Raw genomic sequence first — 25,794 nt, 5'->3', positions numbered from 1 at the left:
ACTTGAGTGAAATTTTAAAAAGCAAGTTAATGCCACTACTGACAAAGTCATGTTAACTCATATTCATATTTTTGTGTAGAACCAAAATTGTTTGTAGATAATGTATGAACAAATCTGCACAGACACATGGTGAGTTCCCATCAGATTACATGTCATATGTACATGAAGGAGCTTTGTGATATTCAGCAAAAAATTGCTAGCAACTGAATAAAACTTGACTTTCATTTAATTTCTGGTACGATTTCTTCTAAACTTGTATTATAGTTTTGTATTCATCAAAGTTTTATTTGTTTCGAAAAAGAAGTAACAAGACTATTGCCAAGCAATAAAAGTCCCCTAGCGGCTCCACCATTGTCAGAAATTCCACCATTGTCAGAATATGTTTTTTATTTGTTGCCATAGCAACCAGATTTTTTGACGTAGGAACAAAATGAAATGACGTGCAAAATGTCCATATTGCCATCTATCTATGCTCCAAGTTTCATGAAAAAAATATTAAGAACTTTTAAAGTTATCGCAGGATCCAGAAAACCACCATTTTCAGCAGTATTTTTAGCCTATTTGTTGCCATAGCAACCAGAATTTTAGACGTAGGAACAAAATGAAATGACGTGCATAATGTCCATATTGCCATCTATCCATGTTCCAAGTTTCATGAAAAAAATATTAAGAACTTTTAAAGTTATCGCAGGACCCAGAAAAGTGTGACGGACGGACGGACAGACAGACAAACAGACAGACGGAGCACAAACCATAAGTCCCCTCCGGTGAAACCGGTAGGGGACTAATAAGCACGCATTTACTCCCTTGAAAGTAAGTAGATGATTTCCGATAGTAGGATGGGAAGTTAAGTTTATTTTTGTTTAAGCTTCAAACGAAGTCAAGTGGTATTAAATTGTGTAGTAGAAATAGCAGGTCTTAGTGAAACCACTGAATAATCTTTCCGTCAACATGAAGCAAAAAGACTCTTCCCACAAATAACAAAACAACTATTTCTGTAGATAACATGCACACAAGTATACTGTGTAAAGTCAGTCTTAAGGTCTAACACTGACTTTAGTGTTTTTCCCAGGCCGTTTTAGCGTGGCGCTGCGCCATGCCCTTTTTTTGCAGCGCCACGCTGCCCTTATCAAATGCAGCCGCCCTGCCCTTTCATGACATGAGCACACGCTGTTTTCCGCGCCCTTATTGATAACATCTTAATAGTCCTTTGTTCAAACTACTTTGCCGACAAGTATCACAGTATGGCCCCAAGGCCGCGAAGATTCGCTTAGTTATAAATTAGTCATGCGTGAATAACCCCGTGTCAATATTTATCGATAATTTCAGTGGCTTATACCAAGCACACTTCGGTAATGTGTACTCGTCCACAATAAAATCGTGGACAGTAACTTCGGAGACTTCTATTGAAAACCTAGATTTTCCACGTTAAAAATGTGCATTTCATGCATAATACAGAAATATCAAAACATTGATTTTAGATTTAGATAATTAATTATTGACAGAATTACTGTAACGTTTTGTAATTAAACAAAATGCGAATTGCGTATTAGGCGGACATATAATACGAGTTTACGTTGCTATGCGCACCTGTCGCTTATCATTTTAACAAGATGGCGGACAATACAGCAAATAAATTGTGACTCTCCGCAAAAATGTCAAATAACGAGCGAATTAACGATGGAGATCACACATTTACAAGGGATTAATGAAATGTATGTGATAACGAACGATGCATTAAACGTTTAACAAAACAACAACATATTTATTAGTAATCTGTTCAGTTGATGTATGTCACGGAAACGAGTGTTTGCAAATTGTTCGCGTTCAGTTTACTCATTTTACTGGCAAAACTTCTGACAAGATTATCATTAGAAAATGGGATAAGACAAACATGGTTTCATTTATATGTTAGTGGATCTGTGTATGATCAGATTCATATGCATATATTGCTTTATTATGTTTGTCATTCTGTACAGATTACTGCAACAGCATGCAACTTAAATGAAGACATAGCAAAGTAAATGTATTAATATTCATTAAAGTAAGTTAAATAAACCAATTACCATTAAATGTGCTTGTTTATATTTTTATGTGTATATGTTTCTCTCAAAACCACTTATTCACGGAACGTTTTTTGCCCTTTTTTAACTAAACTGCGCGTTAAAATGCCCTTTTTCAAAGTAATGCGCCATGCCCCTTTTCCCTCCTGGGAAAAACACTAGACTTCCAAGTATTTCTTCGTCTCACCTAAGATTAACAGCCATAATCACTAGTGCTGCAACAATATACCGGTATATCGGTATATATCGCAATACGCAATGCGTATATTGTATTGCGATACGATTTTCATCATACCGGTATGAAAATTATGCAAAAAATCATCCACATTTCGCCCAGAAAAGCCATCCGAAATAATGATATTAAAGTAAACAAAACAAGAAAAAATAAATGTGTTACGTAAAACTAGCATTCTTAAAAGTCTAGTATACAGAGTAGCGTTGTTACATGGGAGTCCGTAAGATCTGCTTTTGCAAGATGAAGCTTATGTAAATACGATACAAAACACAATTAATTACATAATAAAAATGTTAATTAATGTTATTATAAACAGAAGTAATAATGATCCGAAACAAATTACATAACAGTATTCTGATAAGTTACACGACCCGCTTTTAAACATCCACAATTCTCTTTCGGGTTATTAATCTTCTTGTCGGCTTTTGTAATAGTTCTTAAAATGGCAGACGAAACGAACGCAAAGTTTGACTTTATAGACAATTCCAATGGAAAACGTGTTGTTTTGGGGCATATTTAAGTCTTAAAAGGAAGAGAGAAACGAATGAGATCGAGGAAGGGGTAGAATAGTGTAAGCGGTGTAAGGATTGTGTCAAATGTGGTGGCGGAACATCAAATTTATTCTTGCACTTGACTCTTGAGCGGCACCACAAAATTTTGTAAACTGAGCAATAACTATGCTTTACCAGTTTGAATAAAACAGTAATGACTTGGTCATATTGTACTTGTAGCATATTAATAATCAATTAATGTTAATGTCCCAGAGATTTTTTGTATACACTATACAGTATACAGCACACAATTGCGCAGCATTTTTAATGTTTAATGGGAATATCCAATGGACAAAATGACAATACTTATCTTTCATTTATAACAAAATTCTTTGTAAAGCCAAAATATGAGTTGATTGTGTTTATAATGCATTTTGTAAAAAATGCTAGAATTGCCAATAGGATATAACTAAAACCTAAACATACAATACAAATGTTATGTTTATGTAATTAAGTTGGTTTTGGTGATTAGCTGGCGAGTTATAATTCTGGTACAAGTAAGCAATATATTGCAATATATTGCAATACGTGTTTTTGAACTGACAATATATTGCAATATGGTTTTAGGCGTATTGTTGCAGCACTAATAATCACTAAAATCTTTTAATGACATTTAATATCCCCTTATGTAAGGCATTTCACACTAAATTTTATTATATTACCGAATGAAAAACATTATTCGTCTTTATATATAGAGGATATTTGTCTGTTTTGGCAAATCATTGATTTTAATGTGCTCAGAGAAATCAATATTGTTTTTTGGTGTTTTTTTTTTCTGTGACCACAAGTGGATATCAAATTAATAATCTACCAACATCAACAATTTGTCTTCTTTTTTTATGCTCGTTGTGTCGTTTGGCTATATTTTAAAATGGTTTAATTTGCGAGAATAAAAATACCACCATGTCAAAATAATGCCATCATTTTAATGGGAAACAGTGAAAAGTATTAACAATTTTGACTGTAATTTTTTACTGTTTGAAACCGTGAATTATCAACTTTCAATCATTGGTGGGTCCACAAACTACAGTAAAAGCATCAAATAAATGTGAACTTACCACAAAAGAGACCTTGTTCTCAGTATTCTTACAGTTGTGGAATTTCAGGGTATAGATGCCCTCCTCAGAGTCGCCCACCACTGCTATGGTAAACTGAAAACATGGAAATGGGCCGCGCTCTATAAAAAAGGGCTTTAATGCATGTATGTAAAATGTTGTCCCAGATTAGCAGTCAGCACAGGCTAATCAGGACAGACACTTTCCGCTTTAATTGTGTGTTTTTAAAGGAAGACTCTTATAAAGGAAAGTCAATTGTAAGCAGAAAGTGTCGTCTCTGACTAGCCTGTGCAGACTGCACAGGCTAATATGAGACTACACTTTATGCACATGTATTAAACCCCCTTTTCACAGAACAAGGCTGAAATACTAGTCATCATAATTCAGACTTGCAAATATAAGCACCTCCATACAGCTTCTACACCTAAATAAATATACACCCATACACACCAGGGTTTTTTTTTAGAGAAAGGGGAAGACGCTGGACGCTGGGTTAAAGGGGAAAAAAAGAGTGCGAAAGAGAGATATCAGGGGAAAAAATAAAAACTGTTCATTTCAATGTCTATAACTCATCAAAAGAGACTTGTCTCTGTCCTTTTTGTTCTTAAACACATTTAACAGGTATTAAAGTCAAAGTCCTTAATAAAGTTGCAGGTGTAGATCTAATAATGGGAAATGTTTTCAACTATAATTTTGTACTGGGGCCGGGGGACGATGTCAATTTTGTGATTTCAATTTCATGATGAATGGGTTGACGATCTTGATTTGCTACAGTATTGGAAGGGAAAGGAGCGGCAGCTGCCGATTGTCTTCTTTCACTTTCACAATGTTCAATGTTGATTACCTCGGAATCCTGCTGGATTATAACGGTTTTCAATGATTCTTTCTTATAAAATGCCTCGATGCGTTCAGTATCTTCCGAGTTCGAATGTTTTATTTTGTTTGTGTAAGAACGCTAATTGTGAGACATTTTTTTCTGTTTTCACGTTTATACCTCGGCTTGCACATAGCCCGGATGAAAATTCGACTGGTTTCCGGTAATTAATTGACGAAACACCCTTCTCGCGCAAGACCGGTATCCAGTAAAATAGTCAAATGATTATTACGATTAGTTGCCCAGTTTACATGACGTTATTTAAGAGCTATATTTAGAATAACTGGGATTCCCAGATGTTGTGTGTTCGTCTGGAGAGAGAGAGCGCGAATTCGTTGTACATGGTGCAAATTGGATAATTGTCGAATGCCCCAAGGAAAAATAAACATTTCTTTGAGAGAAAATATTATATTTTGGTGAAAAATGATATTTTTGGTGGGGAAATTGTATTTTAAGGGGAAAAATTCTGGTAGAGGAAGACGCCGAATATCGGCGTCACTTTCTTAGTAAAAAAAACCCCTGCACACCTACATTTACATGCACCTATATACACATAAATTTAATCAACCAATCAAAACTTTACACACATGACTAAACTTAATGTCTTTTTATGTTGAAATATTAGCGCCGACTACTTTTCCCCAAAATATCAATTGGTAAAGGCACAAAAATCACCTGTGTTTATACCAGTTTTGACGCGATACTTTCAAACTTTCAATTTAGTGTTTCTACAAACAAGCCGGGTATTATTATTCTAATGTCAATGAGCTGAGCTGTGAATTGTAGTTTGTAGCAAGTTGTTGAAATCAGGTGACAGACATTCTCAGTAATAAAAAGGACATAATTTTAGAAGTTTTTTAGCAGGAAGATTATCATTGCATAAGCACAACTTCATAGCATACTAAACATGATGTACAATGTGCAAATTGGTAAGTGAAGGAGTATTCTGTCAAACAAGTTTGTATCTGATAAGAATGAAAGACAGGTGACTGATATCTATGGTGCATATTGTAAACCCCCTCAACTTTGCTGCAAGGGGGAGATAATAATGGAATTTTGTGGACCATGCAACAGGCTACTGAATGTCACAAAACATATAATTCCTCTGAAAGGTTTTGTTTGTTTGCTTGTTTGTTTGTAAATTAAGTTGGTGATTTAGCTGTTTTCAACGGAATTTTAATCATAGCATAGCTGACTGCTAATCCTTTTTGTAGAAAGTTAAATTTAATTAAAGACCTTTCTTACTAGTTTCAAGTTTTAAAGACAGACTTCATTTCCAACTCTTAGATACTGATGAGCAGCGAAAAGCATAAAACTGATACTCTTATTTAAGCAAGAATAAATGAATACGTTTTTTGTCACTGTGACCTTGACCTTTGACCTTGTGACCTGAAAATCAATAGGGGTCATCTGCGAGTCATGATCAATGTACCTATGAAGTTTCATGATCCTAGGCGTAAGCGTTCTTGAGTTATCATCAGGAAACCATTTTACTGTTTCGAGTCACTGTGACCTTGACCTTTGACCTAGTGACCTGAAAATTATTAGGGATCATCTGCCAGTCATGATCAATTAACCTTTTATGAAGTTTCATGATCCTAGGCATAAGCATTCTTGAGTTATCATTCGGAAACCATTTTACTGGTTCGAGTCACTGTGACCTTGACCTTTGACCTAGTGACCTGAAAATAGGGGTCATCTGCGAGTCATGATCAATGTACCTATGAAGTTTCATGATCCTAGGTCTAGGCATTCTTGAGTTATCATCCGGAAACCATTTTACTGGTTTGAGTCACTGTGACCTTGACCTTTGACCTAGTGACCTGAAAATCAATAGGGGTCATCTGCGAGTCATGATCAATGTACCTATGAAGTTTCATGATCCTAGGCGTAAGCGTTCTTGAGTTATCATCCGAAAACCATTTTACTGGTTCGAGTAACCGTGACCTTGACCTTTGACCTAGTGACCTGAAAATCAATAGGGGTCATCTGCGAGTCATGATCAATGTACCTATGAAGTTTCATGATCCTAGGCATAAGCGTTCTTGAGTTATCATCCGGAAACCATTTTACTGTGTCGAGTCACTGTGACCTTAACCTTTGACCTAGTGACCTGAAAATCAATAGGGGTCATCTGCGAATCATGATCAATGTACCTATGAAGTTTCATGATCCTAGGCCTAAGCTTTCTTGAGTTATCATCCGGAAACCATATGGTGGATGGACCGACTGACAATTGCAAAACAATATACCCCCTCTTCTTCGAAGGGGGGCATAAAAAGCAACAGGCAATATATTATGTATTACTTAATCAAGCGCATTCTGTTGGATGGTAAACTTATATTACAGTGTCTTTTTTTCACCATTTTGGGAATGGGGCCGGGTCCCTTTGGATTGGGAAATATCGCATACTTTTGTCTACAATTGGAAAATTAATGTTGTTGATTTTATGCTTAAAAATACTTTAAATTTGATTGTAAAAAGTGATTTCAGTATAATATTTTCTAAGGTTCAACTTATAGAGCTGGATTTGGAGATAATTGACATGTTAAGACTTTAAAAAACAACTCTATTTGAAAACCTTCAATAGGGAATTTTAAGGTCCCATCTGGGAAAAATGTATACTTTTTTCCATTGGGAATGGGTCCCCATACCAAACCCAAATTTGAACAAAAAAACACACTGATCTACGGTGACATTCCACTTCACTTACAAAGAAGCTGTATGTGGGCACCTTCCCTTCGTTGACAGTCATGTTGAGGTTCGATACCATCACATTATCTGCCTTCACAACAGCTGGGGCCACAGTGGCTGAAACCAACAAGCTTGTTAAAACTTCTAAATCTTCATAGTCATTAAAATGGAATCAAATCTCATAATGTTACAAGCATTCTGATTGGTGAGTATTTAAAGTATAGATTTGATCTTATTTTTCATAAAAACAACTTGGACATTTCAATTAAGCCAAACTAATTTTTTTTCCACTCATAAATACTTTTTAAAGATTATCTATTATAGATGAGCGTAGTGTTATATTGCTTCTGTATACACAATGTTGTCCTTTGCCTTTGTTATTTAATTTGTGACATAAATTCAAAAAATTCTCAAATTTAAATATTGTTCAGAAAACCTGACTTTCATACTCATCATAAAGGATTATTTAAACCTCTTCTGGAGTACTATAAATTATGCACATTTTGTGTATTTGTCATGTTTATAAGTGGAATAGTGTCTTTAAGTGTGAAAGAATCATAACAAGGAATAGGAAAACAAAGTCAAATTTGTCAGTAAGATAATAAATCATTCTTCAGCACATTATTGTTATTAATGTCAAACATAATTTTAATATTCCAAAATCCCATATTTTATAAATTTCAAATTTAAGTGTTACCATTTGCTGCTGCAGTTGCACTTTTCCCATCTTCAGATTTAACATCGCTTGCCTTGGTTGCTTCGCTGGTCATGTTAATATCTGTCTTTGGTGCTGAGCAAAATACAAACAAATGTTACACTTGCACTGCCAATTATTTATAGCATGTTATATAATAATCATATGCAAATGTCTCTTTGATGAATTTGTGCTATTCAATAACAATAAGGTCACGAGATGTCAAATATTCTGGACTTTTCTGGTGCAGACCACTTTTCCTTTTATGTTCAAATTGCCAACACTTTCACTGAATCAAAAAGAATAATAAAGCAAACCAGTCCAGGTTAAAATGGGGGATGTTTTCAACAAAAGTTTACAAGATTTTAGAATTTTTGCAAATCAGACACTTATTGAGCAAAATTCTCCATATTTTTAAAAAATGGCTCAGATGGCGAATGACAGCGCAAGACCTGATTTATAACTCTCATGACATACCAGCTTTGGGTTGCGGGCGTATCTCATTAGCCCTGCGTCTTCGGCTCCCGAGGAGAAAGGTGTCGCTGAGTCTGTCATGCTGGGCCTCACGGCGGTTCATTGCCTTCACTGGGAGCTACAACAAACATGCATGTATGTTAGAAACTTGCTTGACCAGGCTGTTAATAACCTTACAATAAGATTTTAATAAAGTGAACCCTTTCCCACTCACAGGCAACGTGAAAATTGCTTTGTGCAAACAGCATAAAAGCAAGAAAGAAAGGTCTTCAATTAAATATAACTTTCTAAGAGACTACAAACACATCAAAATAAATATCTAAGTGGATAAGGGTTCAGCTATTCAGGTAGCTAGGAATTACCTTTTTATTCGATGAAAATGCCCCCCCCCCCCCCCCCCCCCGGTACCAGCGTCAGTAGAGAGCCTTAAGCAATAACTGATGAGCCCCATGTCAATTTCAGATAAGTTACGAACCAGTTCTAAAAAAAATTCAGACAGACAAAGGAACAAACAGATGGAGAGGCCTATTGCCATATGCCTACATACTGTGGGCATCACAAAAATGGAAGAGCTTTGTAAAAATATGTGAAAATACCCCTGGTTTTGTTTGTTTCTTATTTGGATTGTTTGCAGTTTTCAACATTATTTCAGTCATATCATAGCAACCAGTTTACCTACTCACACTTTTCTTGGGTAAGCTGGTTTACCATGAACCATGCCAGTAACTGACAACTTCTTACATCAAATGTAGGGGGAGAACGGACATTCCTTGGTTAAGCAAACATAGTCAAGTAAATCATAAATTTACCCTCTTTAAATTCCAGAAGTCATCAATGGTTTGATCAACTACCACCAGCCTCTGAAGGTCATCACCACGGCGATCTACCTCCACCCTGCAATACGAGTGGTAAGATAACAAGAGCTGTCAGAGCACAGCGCGCTCAACTATTCGAGTGCTTGACATTATAACGTAAGCCATCATGGGGAAATTGTTCATATTCAATAATTTATTAGACGATCTTTCAAAAATAAAAAAAGGATTTTTTTTTTATTGGGCGGGGGGGGGGGGGGGGGGGGGGGGGGGGGGGGGGGGCGGGGTTGAGAGGGGGTATAATGTGGGGTATGGTCATTTATTAGACGATTTTTCAAAAATAAAAAAAGGAGAGAAAATGTTTAAAAAAAAATGGGGGGTGGTAGGGGAGGGGTGGGGGGTGAGAGGGGGGGTATAATGTGGGGTGGGGTAATTTATTAGATGATGTTTTTAAAAAAAAATGGGGGGGGGGGGGTTGGGGGGGGGGGAGGGATTTTGGGTAGGGGCGTGGGGTATTGTTTGGGTGGAATCCATTGTGGTATTCAGGTAAGTGTTGTTTTGTCAAAGTAATAATAAAATGTGATCATAATTAAAGAAGTTATGGCAATTTAAGCAAAATGTTCAATTATCTAAGTGTAAAAGGGGCCATAATTATGTAAAACTGCTTGATACAGTGGTCTTCTCTTGTTTATAGGTTGGGGTCATGTTGGTAAACAAGTAGGCAAAATATAAAAGCAATATGTCAAAGGATATAGGAAATATTCAGGGTAGTACACAAATTTTAACATAGATTTATCAATAATATGCATATTCTAAGTATAAAAGGGGCAATAATTATTACAAAATGCTTGATAGAGTTGTCTTCTCTTGTTTATAGGTTGGTAAACAAGTATGCAAAATATGAAAGCAATATTGACCCAGAGCTCCAGATAAGGGTCGTATTTTCGTAATTACGAATTATTTTCAAGTCCGTTACGTATTTATTTTTAAATCTTGTCGTTCCATTAAGAATTACAAAATCAAGTTACGAATATTATTTTAACATCGGTTCGTATCGATTTTTATTGAGTTCTTTTCGCGAATTAAAGATCTTTGCGGTGCTTATATAGAATGTTTATCGGGTTTGTTTAACAAAGTGCATTTTTTCCAATAAAAGCGGCCTATACAGTCTATATGTCGAAAAAAACAATGGCGGCGCCCAGAGAATGTCCTAAAAAACTGCAAAGCGTCAAAAACACGCTTTTAACATATTGTATGCAAAGTCAGCCGCAGTTAAATGTTTAGAAAGACATTATAGAAAAGAGCTTATACGATGTTGTATGTTCAGTTACCGACACAGTCGGAAAAGCTAAATAAAAACGCGACACGACGGGTTCAAACTTAAACACAAAAAAAAACATTGAACGAGTTGAAGGGACAAGTCCCGTGGCTAATCGTTGAAAAGATTGAAGGGGAGACCCGTTTTAATTGTGAAATATGTAAAAATTCATCTAAGGCATGCACTCTAAGCACAGTTTGGGCATATGAAGGTATTTGAAAAATAAAATTGTATAATACTGAAAAGACACTGTTGAACTCTTATAAATAAAGTTGCTAGTATGTTTATTTCGATTTTTTTTGCATGGAAATAACCATTATTATTTATTTTTAAGTCATTTAGAAAAAATAATAATTATTTTCCAAAACTTAGTAGTAACGTTTAGAATAAAATTTCAGAGTTAAGAATTCTTTTTGAAAATCTGGTAGAAATTTAAGAATTTCACAAAACCTTATCTGGAGCTCTGTGTCAAGGGACAAAGAAAATAAATTGGAAAGTATCAAAACTTTAACATTTGCACGCTAACCACATGGCACGGAACAGAATGGCACGGCACAACCATACATGCCAGACGTCCCGATCTCGGCGGGACAGTCCCGCTTTTGGGCCCTTTGTCCCGGCGTCCCGATATGAGACGATTTGTCCCGACATTCGTAAAAAAACAATGTAAGGTGTATAGGTTCCCAATAAAATTCGCTTTTCAAGCTCAGTTTCGCTAACACTTACCACCGCTAATCCCTTTATTGCCCCAAATTATTAATCCGATTCTACTTCTCGTGCGTATCAGTGTTGTTCATGACACCTTATCAGTGATTTATCGGCTAATTATTGATTTTATCAGGCATTCACACCGTGGTGGTCTTCAAGACAGTGGTCGCTTATTGCTATCGATAGTTGTATTATAATGTTAATTATGTTGAAAATGTGTTTGTTTTTGTTTTTGTTTGAAACGGTTTACAAAACAATTGTTTTGTAAATTTAACTCTGCGTTATTAATGAGTCTTTTACATTCTATGTTTAGTTCCAAAATAGCGGGAGAATCCGAATGTGCAATATACCAAAATCGCAACACACAGTCCAATAAGTGATACCCATCCTGTCTAGTGTAATTGCGTGTGATTGTAATAAAAACAACGAGGTGCTTTGCATGACAGTTTTACCCTACTCCAATTTAACTAAAAACAACGAGGTGCTATGCATGACAGTTTGACCCTACTCCAATTAAGCCGCGACAATAGACAATAACAAACTGCGCATGGAAAAGGGAAAATCTGGGCCATAGAACGGTTGAGGCGTTGTAGTCAACAAAGACGGTTTGCTTCCACCAAAAACCTACCTCGGAAATTTGTACGGCCGCGCATTCCGTGTCAAGCTGATGTAACTGTTCGGTAGATAGTTTACTGTAACCCGTACTTTCAGTGTACTGGATAGCCTCCCCTGCGTTAATGTTTGCCATTGAAAGTAATACAATGAGTATTGTTGTCGTAATGTTCCAGATTTTGTACTCTAAAAAGATGAATATTATCTTCGTTGTTTGCTATTGTCTTATTTAATAAAACTGTTATTATGTTTTAGATTTCATGCTTCATATCAGATGTTTTATGTCTTGAATAAAAGTATCAAGAGTTTTTGTTAGTACTAAACTGACTACAGTAAAGGTGGAATGATAGATCGTTTTAGGTGTCCTGCTTTTTGGTCAAATGTCCCGACAATTTTTTATGGAATGTCCCGCTTTGGACCTAAAAAATTCTGACATGTATGGGCACAACACAGAACGGAACGCCGACGCCGGGGTGAGTAGGATAGCTCCACTATATATATTTCATATATAATAGTCGAGCTAAAAATTCATACATTAATATGAGACAAGGCTTACTATGGCTAGATTGGTCATTGTCAGCTCAGATTCTACTTAAAAGTACCTCAGGTACTCTGTAAGTATACTACAATGTACCCTGGGTACAGCATATATACTAAAACCTGCCCGGAAATACCAGCGCTAAATTAGTTGTTGTCGCATTATTTGTTCTAAGTAATTATGTTCATATTTATGTAAATCTTCTGAAAAATGGCCTCTATGTTATCGAAACTCATACTCAAACAAGAGCTGTGTTTGTGAAACACAATGCCCCCTACTGCGCTTTGAAGACGCACGGCAGCTATTTAAGAAACAAGGTTATATTTTGAATGTAAAGGTCACAGTGACCTTGATCTTTGACCTAGTGACCTCAAACCATGTTTGATTGTAGATCTCAATGAGATGCATGCACATGACGTGAAGTTTAAAGAACATAGACCCAAGAGTTTTCATTTTATGAGCAAGGTTAAAGTTGTGGGACAGACACACATATACAATAACAGACAGACAGACAGGCAAAAAACAATATACCCCCTGATCATTCGATCTGGGGGCATTAACATGTGTTGAGGAAGGTTTTGTTTGAAGACAATTGTGTTTTGTAATTCAGTAGCATGTTTTACGACATGGGATTTTGGACGGGAATAAAACTCAGGTACAGTCAAATATTGGCTGGGTGACTGTAAGCGTTTTTTCCATACCAGGGTACAATGTAGTATACTTTAGAGTACCTGGGGTACTTTTAAGCAGTACGCGAGACGACACTGATCAATTAAGCTTTTCTATGCAATCTAACAAAGGAAACAAATTTCCATATTTGGCTAAAGAAAATTGTATTTTTCTTTTTTTTCTTCTAGAAACGCATAAAAATAAAAATAACCAAAAAAGGAACATTTTGGAAGTTCTGGATTTAATTTGGCTATCAAAACGTTTGAGCCAAGTAGACCCATGTGTGTAAATAACAAACCATACCCATACAGAAAACAAAGCCCACCTCCTTCCTTTGAAGTCAAGTCTGAAGACAACAATGTTGGTAAGGTTCTTCTTGCGGTCACCGCCGTTGTTGAGACTATCCAGGACTTGACGGTCCAGCACACAGGCCCCGTTTTGGAGGTCCTCCTGAAAGGACATGCGCACAGTTGTGGGGTCTGTACATGTGCAACCGGTGTGGGGTCTGTACATGTGCTACTGGTGTGGATACATTGGAACCCAGGGTGGTTCTAAATGCCTCTAACTTAGTCCTTTTTGTCCCAATTTAGTCGGAAATGTTAAGGCAATAATAGGGGGAAAATATATGAGCATTTTAGCAATCTCATGAGACCAGATCCCCAAATCGGCTCTCGAAAATCTCTGGCATTAGACAGCTCATTTTACTTTCAAGCTTTGAATAAGGTCAGAAATATTTTAGTCAATTTATGTCAAATACTTTCATCTATTCTCTGACAGGTACATTTGTATCAATTTCATAATTACTACAAGACTGCATCTTTTAGACAAAAAACTGGGTCTTAGATGTACATGAGCCTTCATTAGGAAGTATGTGTGCACATTATCAACAAAATATGTGATAGTTCATCCACTGATATTGCTAGTAGTCAGGTTAACGTTTGAGACCTTCATTAGGAATTATGTGTGCACATTATCAACAAAATATGTGAAAGTTCATCCACTGATATTGCTAGTAGTCAGGTTAACGTTTGAGACCATTGTGTTACTCTTTTCAAATCATTTTGTTATAAATATGCCTAGTCTGGGAAAACTGAGATGTATGCATGTGTGTAAAGGGTTGTCCCTGATTAGCCTATGAAGTCTGCACAGGCTAATCAAGGACAACACTCCAAAAATAAAAGTTAGATGGAACATATCATTCCTGATTAGCCTGTGAGGACTGCACAGGCTAATATGGGACAACACTTTACGCAAGTGCATTTAACCCAGTTCAAATTTTGAAATATAGTCACAGTCTGACATACTTAAGACACTTACTATGTAGACACTAGCTCCAGTGCTCTGGCCAACATCCAGTGAAAACCCAACCTGAAATCACAAGCACCAACTTTACCCTTTACCACTTACATGTACATACATATTTTCGCGCATGTGTAGTCCCTTATATTTAATTAATATTTAGTTATATAATTATATTTAATTTAAGACCTGTCTTACAAGATTCAAGTTTTTAAGGCTTTATCTCCAAACCTTAGATACTGATGAGAAGCCAACAGCATAAAACCTGAACAGACTGTATGTTACTTGTTTAATGCTGTTTGCACAAAGCCATTTTCACTTTATTTCTAATAGGTTAAAATTCACTGTTTTAGAAAAGAAATCATCTGATGGTATTTTATAGCGAAAAAATATCAAAATATATATATTATGTATTAACTTGGTTTGATGAAATCATTTCATGAACAAGGAGGTTATTCCAATTACCGGTACAATTACAATTATGATGAAACTAGAAAATTGAATATCAGTTAAACTCTTCAACTGTATAAAACCGAAATTCTTACTGTTTTCTCATCAATTTTATCATCTGCTTCAGTAAACTGCATGTTGGTCACATTCACTGATATGGCACCATGCTTCAGAAGTCCAAAGGAGGTCAAAGCAAACATGTCACGATCATCATCCTGAAAATAAATTAAGGAAAAACCGTGCAATCCCTGACTTTGAAAAAAGGCATATGCTATAGGAACAGATCAATTATAAACAAGAAATGTGTTTGTCAGAATCACTATGTCCCCTTCTGCGCTGCTTTTTTTTTTCGACCTTTGACCTTGAAGGATGACCTTGAACTTGACCTTTCACCACTGAAAATGTGCGGCTCCATGAGATACACATGCATGCCAAATATCAAGTTGCTATCTTCAATATTGCAAAAGTATTCATAAAATTAGCGATTTTGACCACAATTATATTTGACCTCTGACCTTGAAGGATGACCTTGACCTTTCACCACTCAAAATGTGCAGCTCCATGAGATACATATGCATGCCAAATATCAAGTTGCTATATTCAATATTGCAAAAGTTATTGCCGATGTTAAAGTTGGCGCAAACCAACAGACCAACCAACAGACAGGGCAAAAACAATATGTCCCCCACTATAGTGGGTGGGGGACATAAAAAGGTGCTGTTAAAACAGGACATGGTAGAAATCCGGACCAGTTTGGTGATATTTTCTTACAGTTTTCTAACATCAAGGAATTTATTAGTATAATATCTATATCAAATAATTAAGCTTTAAAAGCAGTGTCTGTACATGTGCATGTATCACTGAATATTTGAAAAAAAAATATGTTAAATTTTCTATGCAAACATTATTATATAAGGTTGGAATCTTGTCCGAGGTTTATTGAAGGTCAAATTGTCTGACAAGATTGCTTGAAGTTGTTAAACATTTCTTGTCAGACACATATTCGTAATTCTTGTGTTGTTGGTCAGATCTGTTAGATTTGTTCTGCTGAGTCTGTAAAATAACTAATAATATGTAAATTTAGGTGCCTAATACAAAACCCTATGAATTATGATATTTGTTTGCACATAATTTTTGCACTCTTTTGTCGGGAAATATACATGATGACTATATTGGAAGCATTTGTAAACGTCGTATTCACCTTAAAACATCGGAAGTGTGTTTCGGATTATAAATTATTATTCTCATTTGGGAATTTAACGGAACATTTATACTTATGGTATATTTGTTTCGAATTGAATATTAATGTGTTACAACGCTTTATGTGTCGAAAAAATGTTTTGATAATATTATGCATTAATAGCACAATTTCCAGGAGGAAAACGTATTTTTACATGAAGGCGTATGACGCAATAAAACGTTTTTTTGTAAGATCGTATTGCATTCAATCTAAATTTAAATACGCTCATCCAATGAAAGCTGTGTCCCACATTATGCACTGTACTCTTTACACTTCTGAAAAATGGCGTATTGTCATATGGTTGTATAATGAAATTCTCAAACATATTTACCGACATAAATGTTTAAGATTATTTTTTCGTAAGTGATGTTGCAATTATGTTGGATTATTTGATAATTGTGAACATTAGAAAAGCGTTATGTATACAGTTATCAATACGATTCGGTTTATATGCATGAATTGGCGAATCATCGATGTCACCGATATCCACTGCGATCATGGCAAATCGCGGCGAATCACCACAAAATTGAGTGGAATCAGCGCGAAAATTATCTTGCTCTCGCTCGACGGCGGAGTGACAAATCACGTGAAATCGCCGTTGATTTTCCACTCAGTAGCAGACTGTCCGCCTTGACTCCGCGAAGTAGGCAACAATCACAGATCGCGTAGTGTATGTGCTATCAATCTTTTAAATTGTTGACAGTTTTGACAAGTTTAACGATACATGTTTCAAATCATTTTTATTTATAGACAATACAAAATTTAATATTGTCTGCTTAAGTGCAATTTAAAACAAAACAGGTAAAGAGAAATTTAATAAGCAATCAAGACGATAACTCATGATTAGTTCCATCCAAACGTAGGGTAATTGTTTACAGAAATTCACTTTCATTTTCATGCAATTTTCAGGAAATCCCCAGAAAGTATGTTTTTTGCATGAATGAGTATGTCGAAATAAAACATTGCTTTTTATCCTATTGCATTCAATCTAATTTAAACAAACTTGTCCATTGGTTGTTACAATTAAATCTGAACAGTGCCCTATAAAAACCGCTGTCCCATAAAGCACTGTTTATTTTACACTTCCCAAAAATGGTGTATGTTTGTGTTTATGAAATTCTTAAACAGATTTATCATCATAAATGGTTAAAGTTATTTTTTTAATTGATGTAGTAATTAATTATTTAGGTTAATTGGATATACATGTATATGGACATAAGAAAAGCATGTAACTGTATGTATCCAGTTATAATTGATACTGTAGGGCTTATGTGCATGCAGGCCTTTTCTGTCTATTTTGTGAAAAAGTACCTAGTAACATTGGGATTTTTCGAGTCGCGAAATCTTTCAAATTGGGAAGAATTTTCATCAACAAAAGCATTATTGGGGAATTTATTTTTCTCAATTTTTCTTATTAAATCTAATGATTTCATACATAGGTATTACCCTAAAATGCTAAGAAAAGTATTAAAATGTTGTTTTCATGCAACAGTCATTGTCCACTGCTAGCATAAATATGTGTATGATAAAAATACAGACTTTGTTAATGTTATGATTGAAGTTCAAATAAAACACATAGCTTGATACGTCATTAAGATTTTTTTTCTGAATATTCAAAGTCAAAAGACCTGCGTTCAACGTATTATTATTCAAAATTCAAGTTGCCAAATGTCTGAAGGCAACCATTTTTTGAAACACAGTAACTTTGAAAGTGAAACCAGACCACATTTCTCTACCTCAGACCACCGACATCGATTCTAAACCAATTTACAATAATTAATATGTACACTTGATTATCACTTGTTGTATACCGGGTACATTACCTGGGAATTTTGAATAATCCAGCACTTCAATATTTGAAGGCAAATTTTGATCGAAAATGTGTCTTAAGAATTGCATAAATACAACCGGCCGCAAATTTGTCCAAAGTGTCAAGGTTGCGAAAATTGCATTATGAAACACTTGATACTATGATGTTTTATGGGGTATTCCAATTGGCATGCTAAAACACGGCACACAGTTATTTAAAACACAGTACCTACCTGGAAACACATTTATTGGCGTCTTTCGGAATTGTGATTTTTTTTTTAAGAAGTGGGAAAAAATATGCATATATTTGGCATTGGGAATGGGTCTGACTATTGGACCCGTGAGATAGGCAAATAAAGACCTGGCATGTATTGGCAAATGACTACACAACCATGCAATAATTAATGTATGCTCAGAAATTTTAACGCAAATCTGTTTATAACGCTGTCTTGAGACTTGGACCCCGTGACCCCGTCATCCTCGTTATGTTGAAGTTACAGTGTATTCCTACATTTTTGGCTCTCAAGATATTGCCTCCATTTTTTGTCATTTTTACATGAAGCTATTTACCACAGGCAGTGCACAATTTGCTTTTCAATGGGGGCAGAAAGGCAAAGGGTGAAAAGTGGAATTATTCGGATGAGAATCCTGCCACCTTCATTGAGTTATTCTTCTTCTTCCGATACAGCACTCCTTCTTTAAAACATATGAACACAAACGGCACATAGGAATCACATTTCAATTCAACGCAGTTGAATAATAAAAGAAATATGTACGAATTGCTTAAAGGCTCTATAAAGCCATTTAAGGTGAAGATACCTAATTATAGTGTTTTTCCCAGGAGGGCAAAGGGGCATGGCGCATTACTTTCAAAAAGGGCATTTTAGCGCGCAGTTTAGGCAAAAAAGGGCAAAAACGTTCCCTATATACCTGAATCACGGGGAAACATGTAATCGCATCAGAAGCAGTTGTGGAAAAAATAACATGTAAACAAGCACATTTAATGGTAATAGATGTATTTAACTTACTATGATTTATATTAATATATTTACCTTGCAATGTACATTTAAGTTCCATGCTGTTTCAATAAACTGTACAGCACGACAAACATATAAGCAATATATTCATATGAATCTGATTATACACAGATCCACTAACATATAAATGAAACCATGTTTGTCTTATCCCATTTTCTAACATTAATCTCGACAGATGTTTAAAATAATATTGCGAGTAAATTGATCGCTAACAATATGCAAACACTCATTTCCGTGACATACATCCACCGAGTAGATTACAAATAAATAAATAATGTTGTTGCTATCTAAAACATTTTTATGCATTGTCGATTATCACAGACATTTCATTAATTCCTTCTTAATGTATAATTTCCATCGTTAATTCGATCGTTTACGACGTTATTTGCCATTTTTGTCGAGTCACAATTTAATTCTGTATAGTCCACCATGTTGATAAAATGTCAAATGATGTAAGCGACGTAAGCGACAGGTGCGCATAGCAATGTTACATCGTATACGCGATTCGCATTTTGTTAAATAAGTATACGTCTCAGTAATTATTTCAATAATTATATCTAATTATTTTAAAGATGAAAACGATAAAGAATAAATTTGTTTGTGAATTCAAATGTAATTATGCGTAAAAATATATGTCTTGATATAACTGAATAATGCATGCAAAGTACAATTGCCACGAGAATAACATCGAGTTTTTCATCAAAAGTCTCCAAAGTAATGATTATATCGTGGAGGAGTACACATTGCCGAGCGAAAAGTGCGCTTGGTATAACATAGCCTCCGGCATTATCGATTCACGGGGTTATTCACGCATGACTAATTCACAGCTTAGGAGCAGTCAGTAAGACCTACCTATAAATCGAGCACTGTTATAGATTAAATCTGCTCAATTAAAAATAGTCGATTAGACGTTGACGTCACTCGAGTAAATCAAGCACAGTCTGAGCGTCACAGACAATCAAGGAAGCTGATTTTGCGGACCAAGTTAGATCGTAAGGCAATAAAGATGTTATCGATAAGGGCCAGTGGCGTAATTTGCCTTTGAAAAAAGGGCGCGTGGCAAAATTTGCCTTTGAAAAGGGCAGCGTGGCGATCCGGGAGGGCGGCGTGGCTTTTCGCCACGCTAAAATGGCCTGGGAAAAACACTACTAATTATTTACAGATTTTTCAATATTTTTTCATATTTTATTTATAAAGGTTATCAAAAAACAATATATATATATGCTATTGAACATAATAATAAAAAAATGAGCAATACAACTTGTTTCGAGCTCAAAATAAAGTGTCCTCCGAGTCAATTGTGTTCCTCCGAGTCAATTGTGTTTACAAACAATCAGTTTATTTAGATCGCTGTTTACTCGCGAAAGAGAAAGTGACTCAGGTCACCAAAAATATAACAATGACTTTTAACGTTTTCTGGTATCACTCACAAAGTAGGTCTCTTCTAAATGGTTAAAACGTTTGTAGTGATCTTATAAGTTACTTTCTGCTGGTAAAAAGTTGTTAAAGTAGAATTAAAATTGAATTTTCTTTCGGCTATTCTTAGCATATGTCAACGCTCTGAGGCTACACATCATGTTAGTTGCAAAAATGTAAACATTTCTTCCAATTATGAAACGGATTTATCTTCCATAATTTTTGACAACGTTGTACCTAAGGCTGTGTAATTAGCAGTTTTTATGCAAGAGTAACTGAAATCCGGTAAAAATTAGACCAGTTGATATGCATAATAATTGGATTTGTGACCTTTATAGAGCCTTTAAAGGAATAATGGGGTAGAATAAAATTGATGCTATTGATGTGTTGTAACTTATGACTATGGACAATGTCAATAGATTATTTACTAAAATAAAGAAATTTATTGTACAATGCTTATTAATGAAAAATGAGCAACAACAATATTTGTCTACTGAATACCTTCAGTTCTAAATGGTGTATTCTTGATTGGTTTAAACGAAAACACGTGAAAATACAGAATAAATAGAAAACAACATTATTTCTCGTAGCAGCCATTTCTTTTAATTATGTCACTGGTTTGTTATCTTAATTTCGATTGGTCTACAAAACTGGTTCAATCCAATTAAAAAGCACGATACAAAATATAGGTAATGTAACGACTCGCCCCCTTAACGACTCGCCCCATAACGACTCGCCCCACTTTTTATAACGACTCGCCCCACATGTATAACGACTCGCCCCACATATATAACGACTCGCCCTATCAAAATAAAATGTTATATTATATATGGTAATATAAATGAAATCAATTCATAATATGAATTTAAGGTTCGGCATTGTTTGATAACCATCGTTCAGCGGTTTTTTGCCTTATACCTGACCTTAATGACGTCTATTGCAGGCATATTCTGAAAAGTAATAATTTTTATTTTATGAATTTTTTACATCTTTGTTCAGTGACAATATTATCATAAAGCAAGACTATTGGGTATCGGTACATTTGTCTCATGTCATACTTTCCTTTATATTTATAAAAAGAAGCAAAGGCTAAGATCATATCGACAATTAAAGATTCCCAGGTTAAATTACTAAAGAATTTAGAGATTATCGTTATAAAGAGACCGATTAATTAACAACATAATTGACAGGTACATTACCGCGGGCGGGTGATGACAATCAACAATACATGTGTCATAATCGCGAAAGCGTGAATACCTTGCTTCGTGGTAAAGATATTTTCATATATACGGGTATTGAAAGGTAAGAAAAATGAAAACAGGTCTTTGCCGAAATTTATTTTTTGCAGAAATTTTACGGACACAATTCATCTGTAAGATAATTTTTTATTTATAATTTTAAAATTACCATTATAATCTTAAATCTACCTATTTATTACCTGTTGATCTGAATACACAACACACGTTTTAAAAATCTTTTGTCATACTATAAAAATGCGTATCAGTCCTTTTGTGTTTTTCACACAAACTTTACTTTAAAATGCTAATCAAATGGCGTTTCTTTTAAATTTTGGTGTGAACAATTAGCGCGGAAAGTTTTCTTTTAATTTGTAGGTGTGAACAATTACCGCGGAAAATTTGCAATGGTTTCAAATAAACAAGAAACCATTTGTGATAAATCAATTAATTCCACGATTTGTTTAATTACTTAAATGGTTATAACTTTAATTGAGTAATACGTGCCACTGCGGAGTTTAGTATTTAAAGATGTATACATGATTATAGTATACCATTATTTTAAATTGATAATTCGACTAACACCATGCCTGCGCTTTGCACTCTGTATTTGCAGCGCAGCTGCTGGACTTGTGTTCAGCCATGTACGGACCTGTGCAAATAGTTGTTGTTGTTTGTGTAAATAGTGTTTAAATTTGTTATGAATAAAACGTTTGAATAAAATCATTTTCATAAATTCAATGTTGATAATATTAAGATTTAATTATATTGATTACCCTGTACTGATGTATTACTGTCTTTTTGTAAATTTTTCTTTTTATATCAATGTATTGATATTATTATACACACTGCGTAACTTTCTTTTTTTATAAGTTGTTGTTGTTGTATATAAGTACATAAGTATCTAATAAACCATCAACACAAAAAAAGTTTTTCTTATATATTTCTCTTTCTATTCATCTGTACTGTTTACATTTAACATAGATGCTAAAAATGTAACAATAAAAATGATGGGACGAGTCGTTATATATTATATACGCAAAAACATAGTTATGTTACTGTGGTAACGCATAATATTAATTGCAAGAGTTGATAAAATTCCAGGTGTAGAAATCTTGAACATATCATGCAGGATGCGATACAGTATTCCAGTTTCTGTTGAAAGTTCCTGAAAAAGGTGAAAGTTAAAGTAAAGCATTTTAACAAATTTCACCAAACTTCTAATTTGCCAAATCTTAAGATATTTTTTCAATACCCCACCAGTTTTTACCGACTTAAACACAATAAAATCGAAATTAAATAAAAATCCTACCATATAAGTAATGATGGGGCGAGTCGTTATCTATGTGGGGCGAGTCGTTATACATGTGGGGCGAGTCGTTATAAAAGTGGGGCGAGTCGTTAAAAAAAGTGGGGCGAGTCGTTATGGGGCGAGTCGTTAAGGGGGCGAGTCGTTAGTAAACCAAAATATATTTAGGAGTTGACAGATGGACAACAACAACGATGAACGTAAATTAAACAAAACTATTTGATTAATTGGCTTACAATTAATCACAGTGTATGTTTTTATTAAACGCATTACTTTTTTTTCAACTTCATAGACTTTTTCGCTTATATTTTCGATCGTTTTATAAATTGTTACACGTTAAAACAGTATTTGTTCAATTTGAAATATAAGTTCGCGATGGTCATTCAGATGCGTTTGAACTATTTGCAGCCATTATAAATGAATTGTTTAATAATTTAAATTCTCGGTGCAATTGCACTTTACCGGTACGTAAAAAACTACGGAAATTCTCATTTTTGTCTTTAAATTTGTTTTAGTCTTAATAAATTCCATATTCAACTAAACCTTTTTTCAGTTTAGGTTAATAATGCATAAACTTATGAACCAATGAATTACACGAAAACAATTCTCAATTCAACTTAAAGATGATAAAAATAATGATTGAGAACTTATACAGTGCAGATTGAACCGGGACCTTATGATCACTAGTCAGAAACCATATCAAATACTCGAATCCCGGAAAAAACCTTCGGAACAAACACCCTTCCCTAAAAACAGCATAGCGAAAGAAACCCCCTTTCACATTTTGCATATGTTCTTATGTGAATCAAATTCATGAATCAAATTCATGTTGCAAGCACAAATGCAACCCCCTTTTTATGCTCCATGCCTGAATTCACTAACTGTCTTGACTGATGTAATCTAAAATGCTACCACATTTTCTAGAATACTACGTTCATCAAGATCATTAGCAACTGAAATTGAAAAGTCAGAAGTAACGACTGCCGCTTTACCAGTGCTCCATTAATTACAGCATAAAACAGTACCGCCTTTTTTTTTTACCCCTTTGGTATGATAATGTAATTATCATTTATAGGATTTCATTTGTCTGATTTTATAGCCACTATTGTCAATTTGTATATTTTTTACCATATCGTGTACAAAAGTTTCGAATTGATTATGGGGCTTTCAGATCAGATGTTTGGAAATAGTGTAGTATTCAGTGCAGAAATAAAGGTTTTTGATTTTGTAATAATCTTTTTACAACTTGGTTCATAATTTAATATTTCACTTTAGTAATAACTACACAAAGAGCTGTATAACAATATATTATATATATGGAAAATTGCACCATAAATATATTCTGATAGGATTGTACAAAGCACGACAGTGATGGAAGATTGATGTCTCTGACATAAAACAGAATCAAAATGAAGCCCAAGAGGTTGTCCAAGCTGAAGCAGTACATAAGAGAGAACAGACCACACAAGCTGAAAAGTCTGGTTAGAAAACATGACATTGATCTGTCCTCTATACAGCTGGGACGGAGTAGAAATATGGTCCACTACTGCTGTAAACATGGCTTGGGACCTATTCTGAGGTATTTTATAATATTTGTTAAGAAATCCAGTAAGAAGAAAGAAATTAAGAGGACTCAATGAGTCTCATTATAGAGGGAGATTTTGGACAAATAGTCTCCTTAAAAATCAGAACATACCTCTGTTTTGATCTCTGAAAGAAGTTTTTCCAATATTTTTTATGGGAAAGGTTAAGATTTGGTGAATACTTCTCCCTCAAATTTGCCAAACTTCACCCCTGCCCTGGATGGGCCCTTAGTTAGGTAAAATGTTTCTTTCCCTATATAGCGGGATACATTTAGCATCACACTTGTCTGTACATATGTTTGTCCATTTATAGGCATGTCTTGAAGCTTGTGTTTTTAACTCTTCTTCAATTACTGGTTTGATCTCATTCAATCTTTTACAGTTGAATGACCTTAATATGTAGCTGATTGTTAAGAAAGAAACTTGGGCTCCCAAAAGTTTTGGCAGAAATATGGCCCTACAGAATATCTACTGGTAGTCCTAAAATTGTGTGCTTTCAACTTTTCATTTCCGTTAACTAGAATGTGAATTTGGCTTAAGTTGTCACAGTTTAATGACCTCAATGAGTTTATGATGGTAAAGTAAGGATTTGTGACTGCGACCAGTTTTGGCTGAACTATGGCCCTTTATCTTCTGTCTACTGTAGCAGGGATTTTCATCAAGAAATTGGGAAGAGGCCCTAGCCTTTCAAATTGGGAATTTCATGCGTGATACTGCTCATTTTGGGAAGACCATGTTTTTTTTAAGTTTTTGAAACAGGGTCTTTTTCATTGTGCAGAAGTATTAAAAGACACATTGTGGTGCATTCATAATCATATTAGAGCTAATTGCTTTCAATTAGGGAGTTGCCCAATATGTTTAATTAATTTTTTTTATATTTTTTTGACAATTTGGGAAATTCCTCTATCAATTTTGGGAAAAAAATGACCATATTTTCAATCGAGAAGGGGCCGAATTTCGGTCCCCGTTATATAATGGTGAAAAGCCCTGTGTAGAATATATAGTGTATTTGTCTGTATCCAAACGGTGTTGTGGTGGCAACAAGGTCTGTGAAACATTTCTAATGTCCTTTAAAACAGTACAGAATATAGTCGTGTGATAATATACAGCCTATGCATT

At 34.9% G+C, this 25,794-nt stretch overlaps 2 protein-coding genes across 9 annotated transcripts in view; one reads left to right on the top strand and one right to left on the bottom strand.

Moving 5' to 3' along the window:
* LOC127837423 (protein GPR107-like) overlaps positions 1–21,176 on the bottom strand; it is a 38,661-nt gene extending 17,485 nt beyond the window's left edge. The window contains exons 1-9 of the mRNA XM_052364481.1: positions 21,050–21,176; positions 15,142–15,261; positions 14,615–14,665; positions 13,623–13,747; positions 9,450–9,534; positions 8,644–8,758; positions 8,170–8,262; positions 7,492–7,589; positions 3,908–4,000 (exon numbers count right to left, since the gene is read on the bottom strand). Of these exons, the coding sequence (XP_052220441.1) occupies positions 3,908–4,000; positions 7,492–7,589; positions 8,170–8,262; positions 8,644–8,758; positions 9,450–9,534; positions 13,623–13,747; positions 14,615–14,665; positions 15,142–15,261; positions 21,050–21,145 (876 nt within the window). The 5' untranslated portion in view covers positions 21,146–21,176. The remainder of the gene's footprint in view (positions 1–3,907; positions 4,001–7,491; positions 7,590–8,169; positions 8,263–8,643; positions 8,759–9,449; positions 9,535–13,622; positions 13,748–14,614; positions 14,666–15,141; positions 15,262–21,049) is intronic.
* Positions 21,177–23,246: 2,070 nt separating this feature from the next.
* The window catches only part of LOC127837424 (NF-kappa-B inhibitor-like protein 1), a 28,809-nt gene continuing 26,261 nt past the window's right edge, over positions 23,247–25,794 (top strand). For 2 of the 8 annotated variants that reach the window (XM_052364487.1, XM_052364490.1), the window contains exons 1-2: positions 23,974–24,113; positions 24,442–24,671. In XM_052364487.1, the coding sequence (XP_052220447.1) occupies positions 24,502–24,671 (170 nt within the window). In that variant the 5' untranslated portion in view covers positions 23,974–24,113; positions 24,442–24,501. Of the gene's footprint in view, positions 23,342–23,970; positions 24,114–24,441; positions 24,672–25,794 lie in introns of those variants that run through there. The other 6 variants (XM_052364485.1, XM_052364483.1, XM_052364489.1 and 3 more) reach the window with 6 other exon arrangements.

This window comes from Dreissena polymorpha, chromosome 7 (assembly GCF_020536995.1).
Source record: "Dreissena polymorpha isolate Duluth1 chromosome 7, UMN_Dpol_1.0, whole genome shotgun sequence".
NCBI classification, from domain to species: domain Eukaryota; kingdom Metazoa; phylum Mollusca; class Bivalvia; order Myida; family Dreissenidae; genus Dreissena; species Dreissena polymorpha.
The sequence above is the reverse complement of the archived record's forward strand: the minus strand, read 5'-3'. Positions and strand labels throughout refer to the sequence as shown.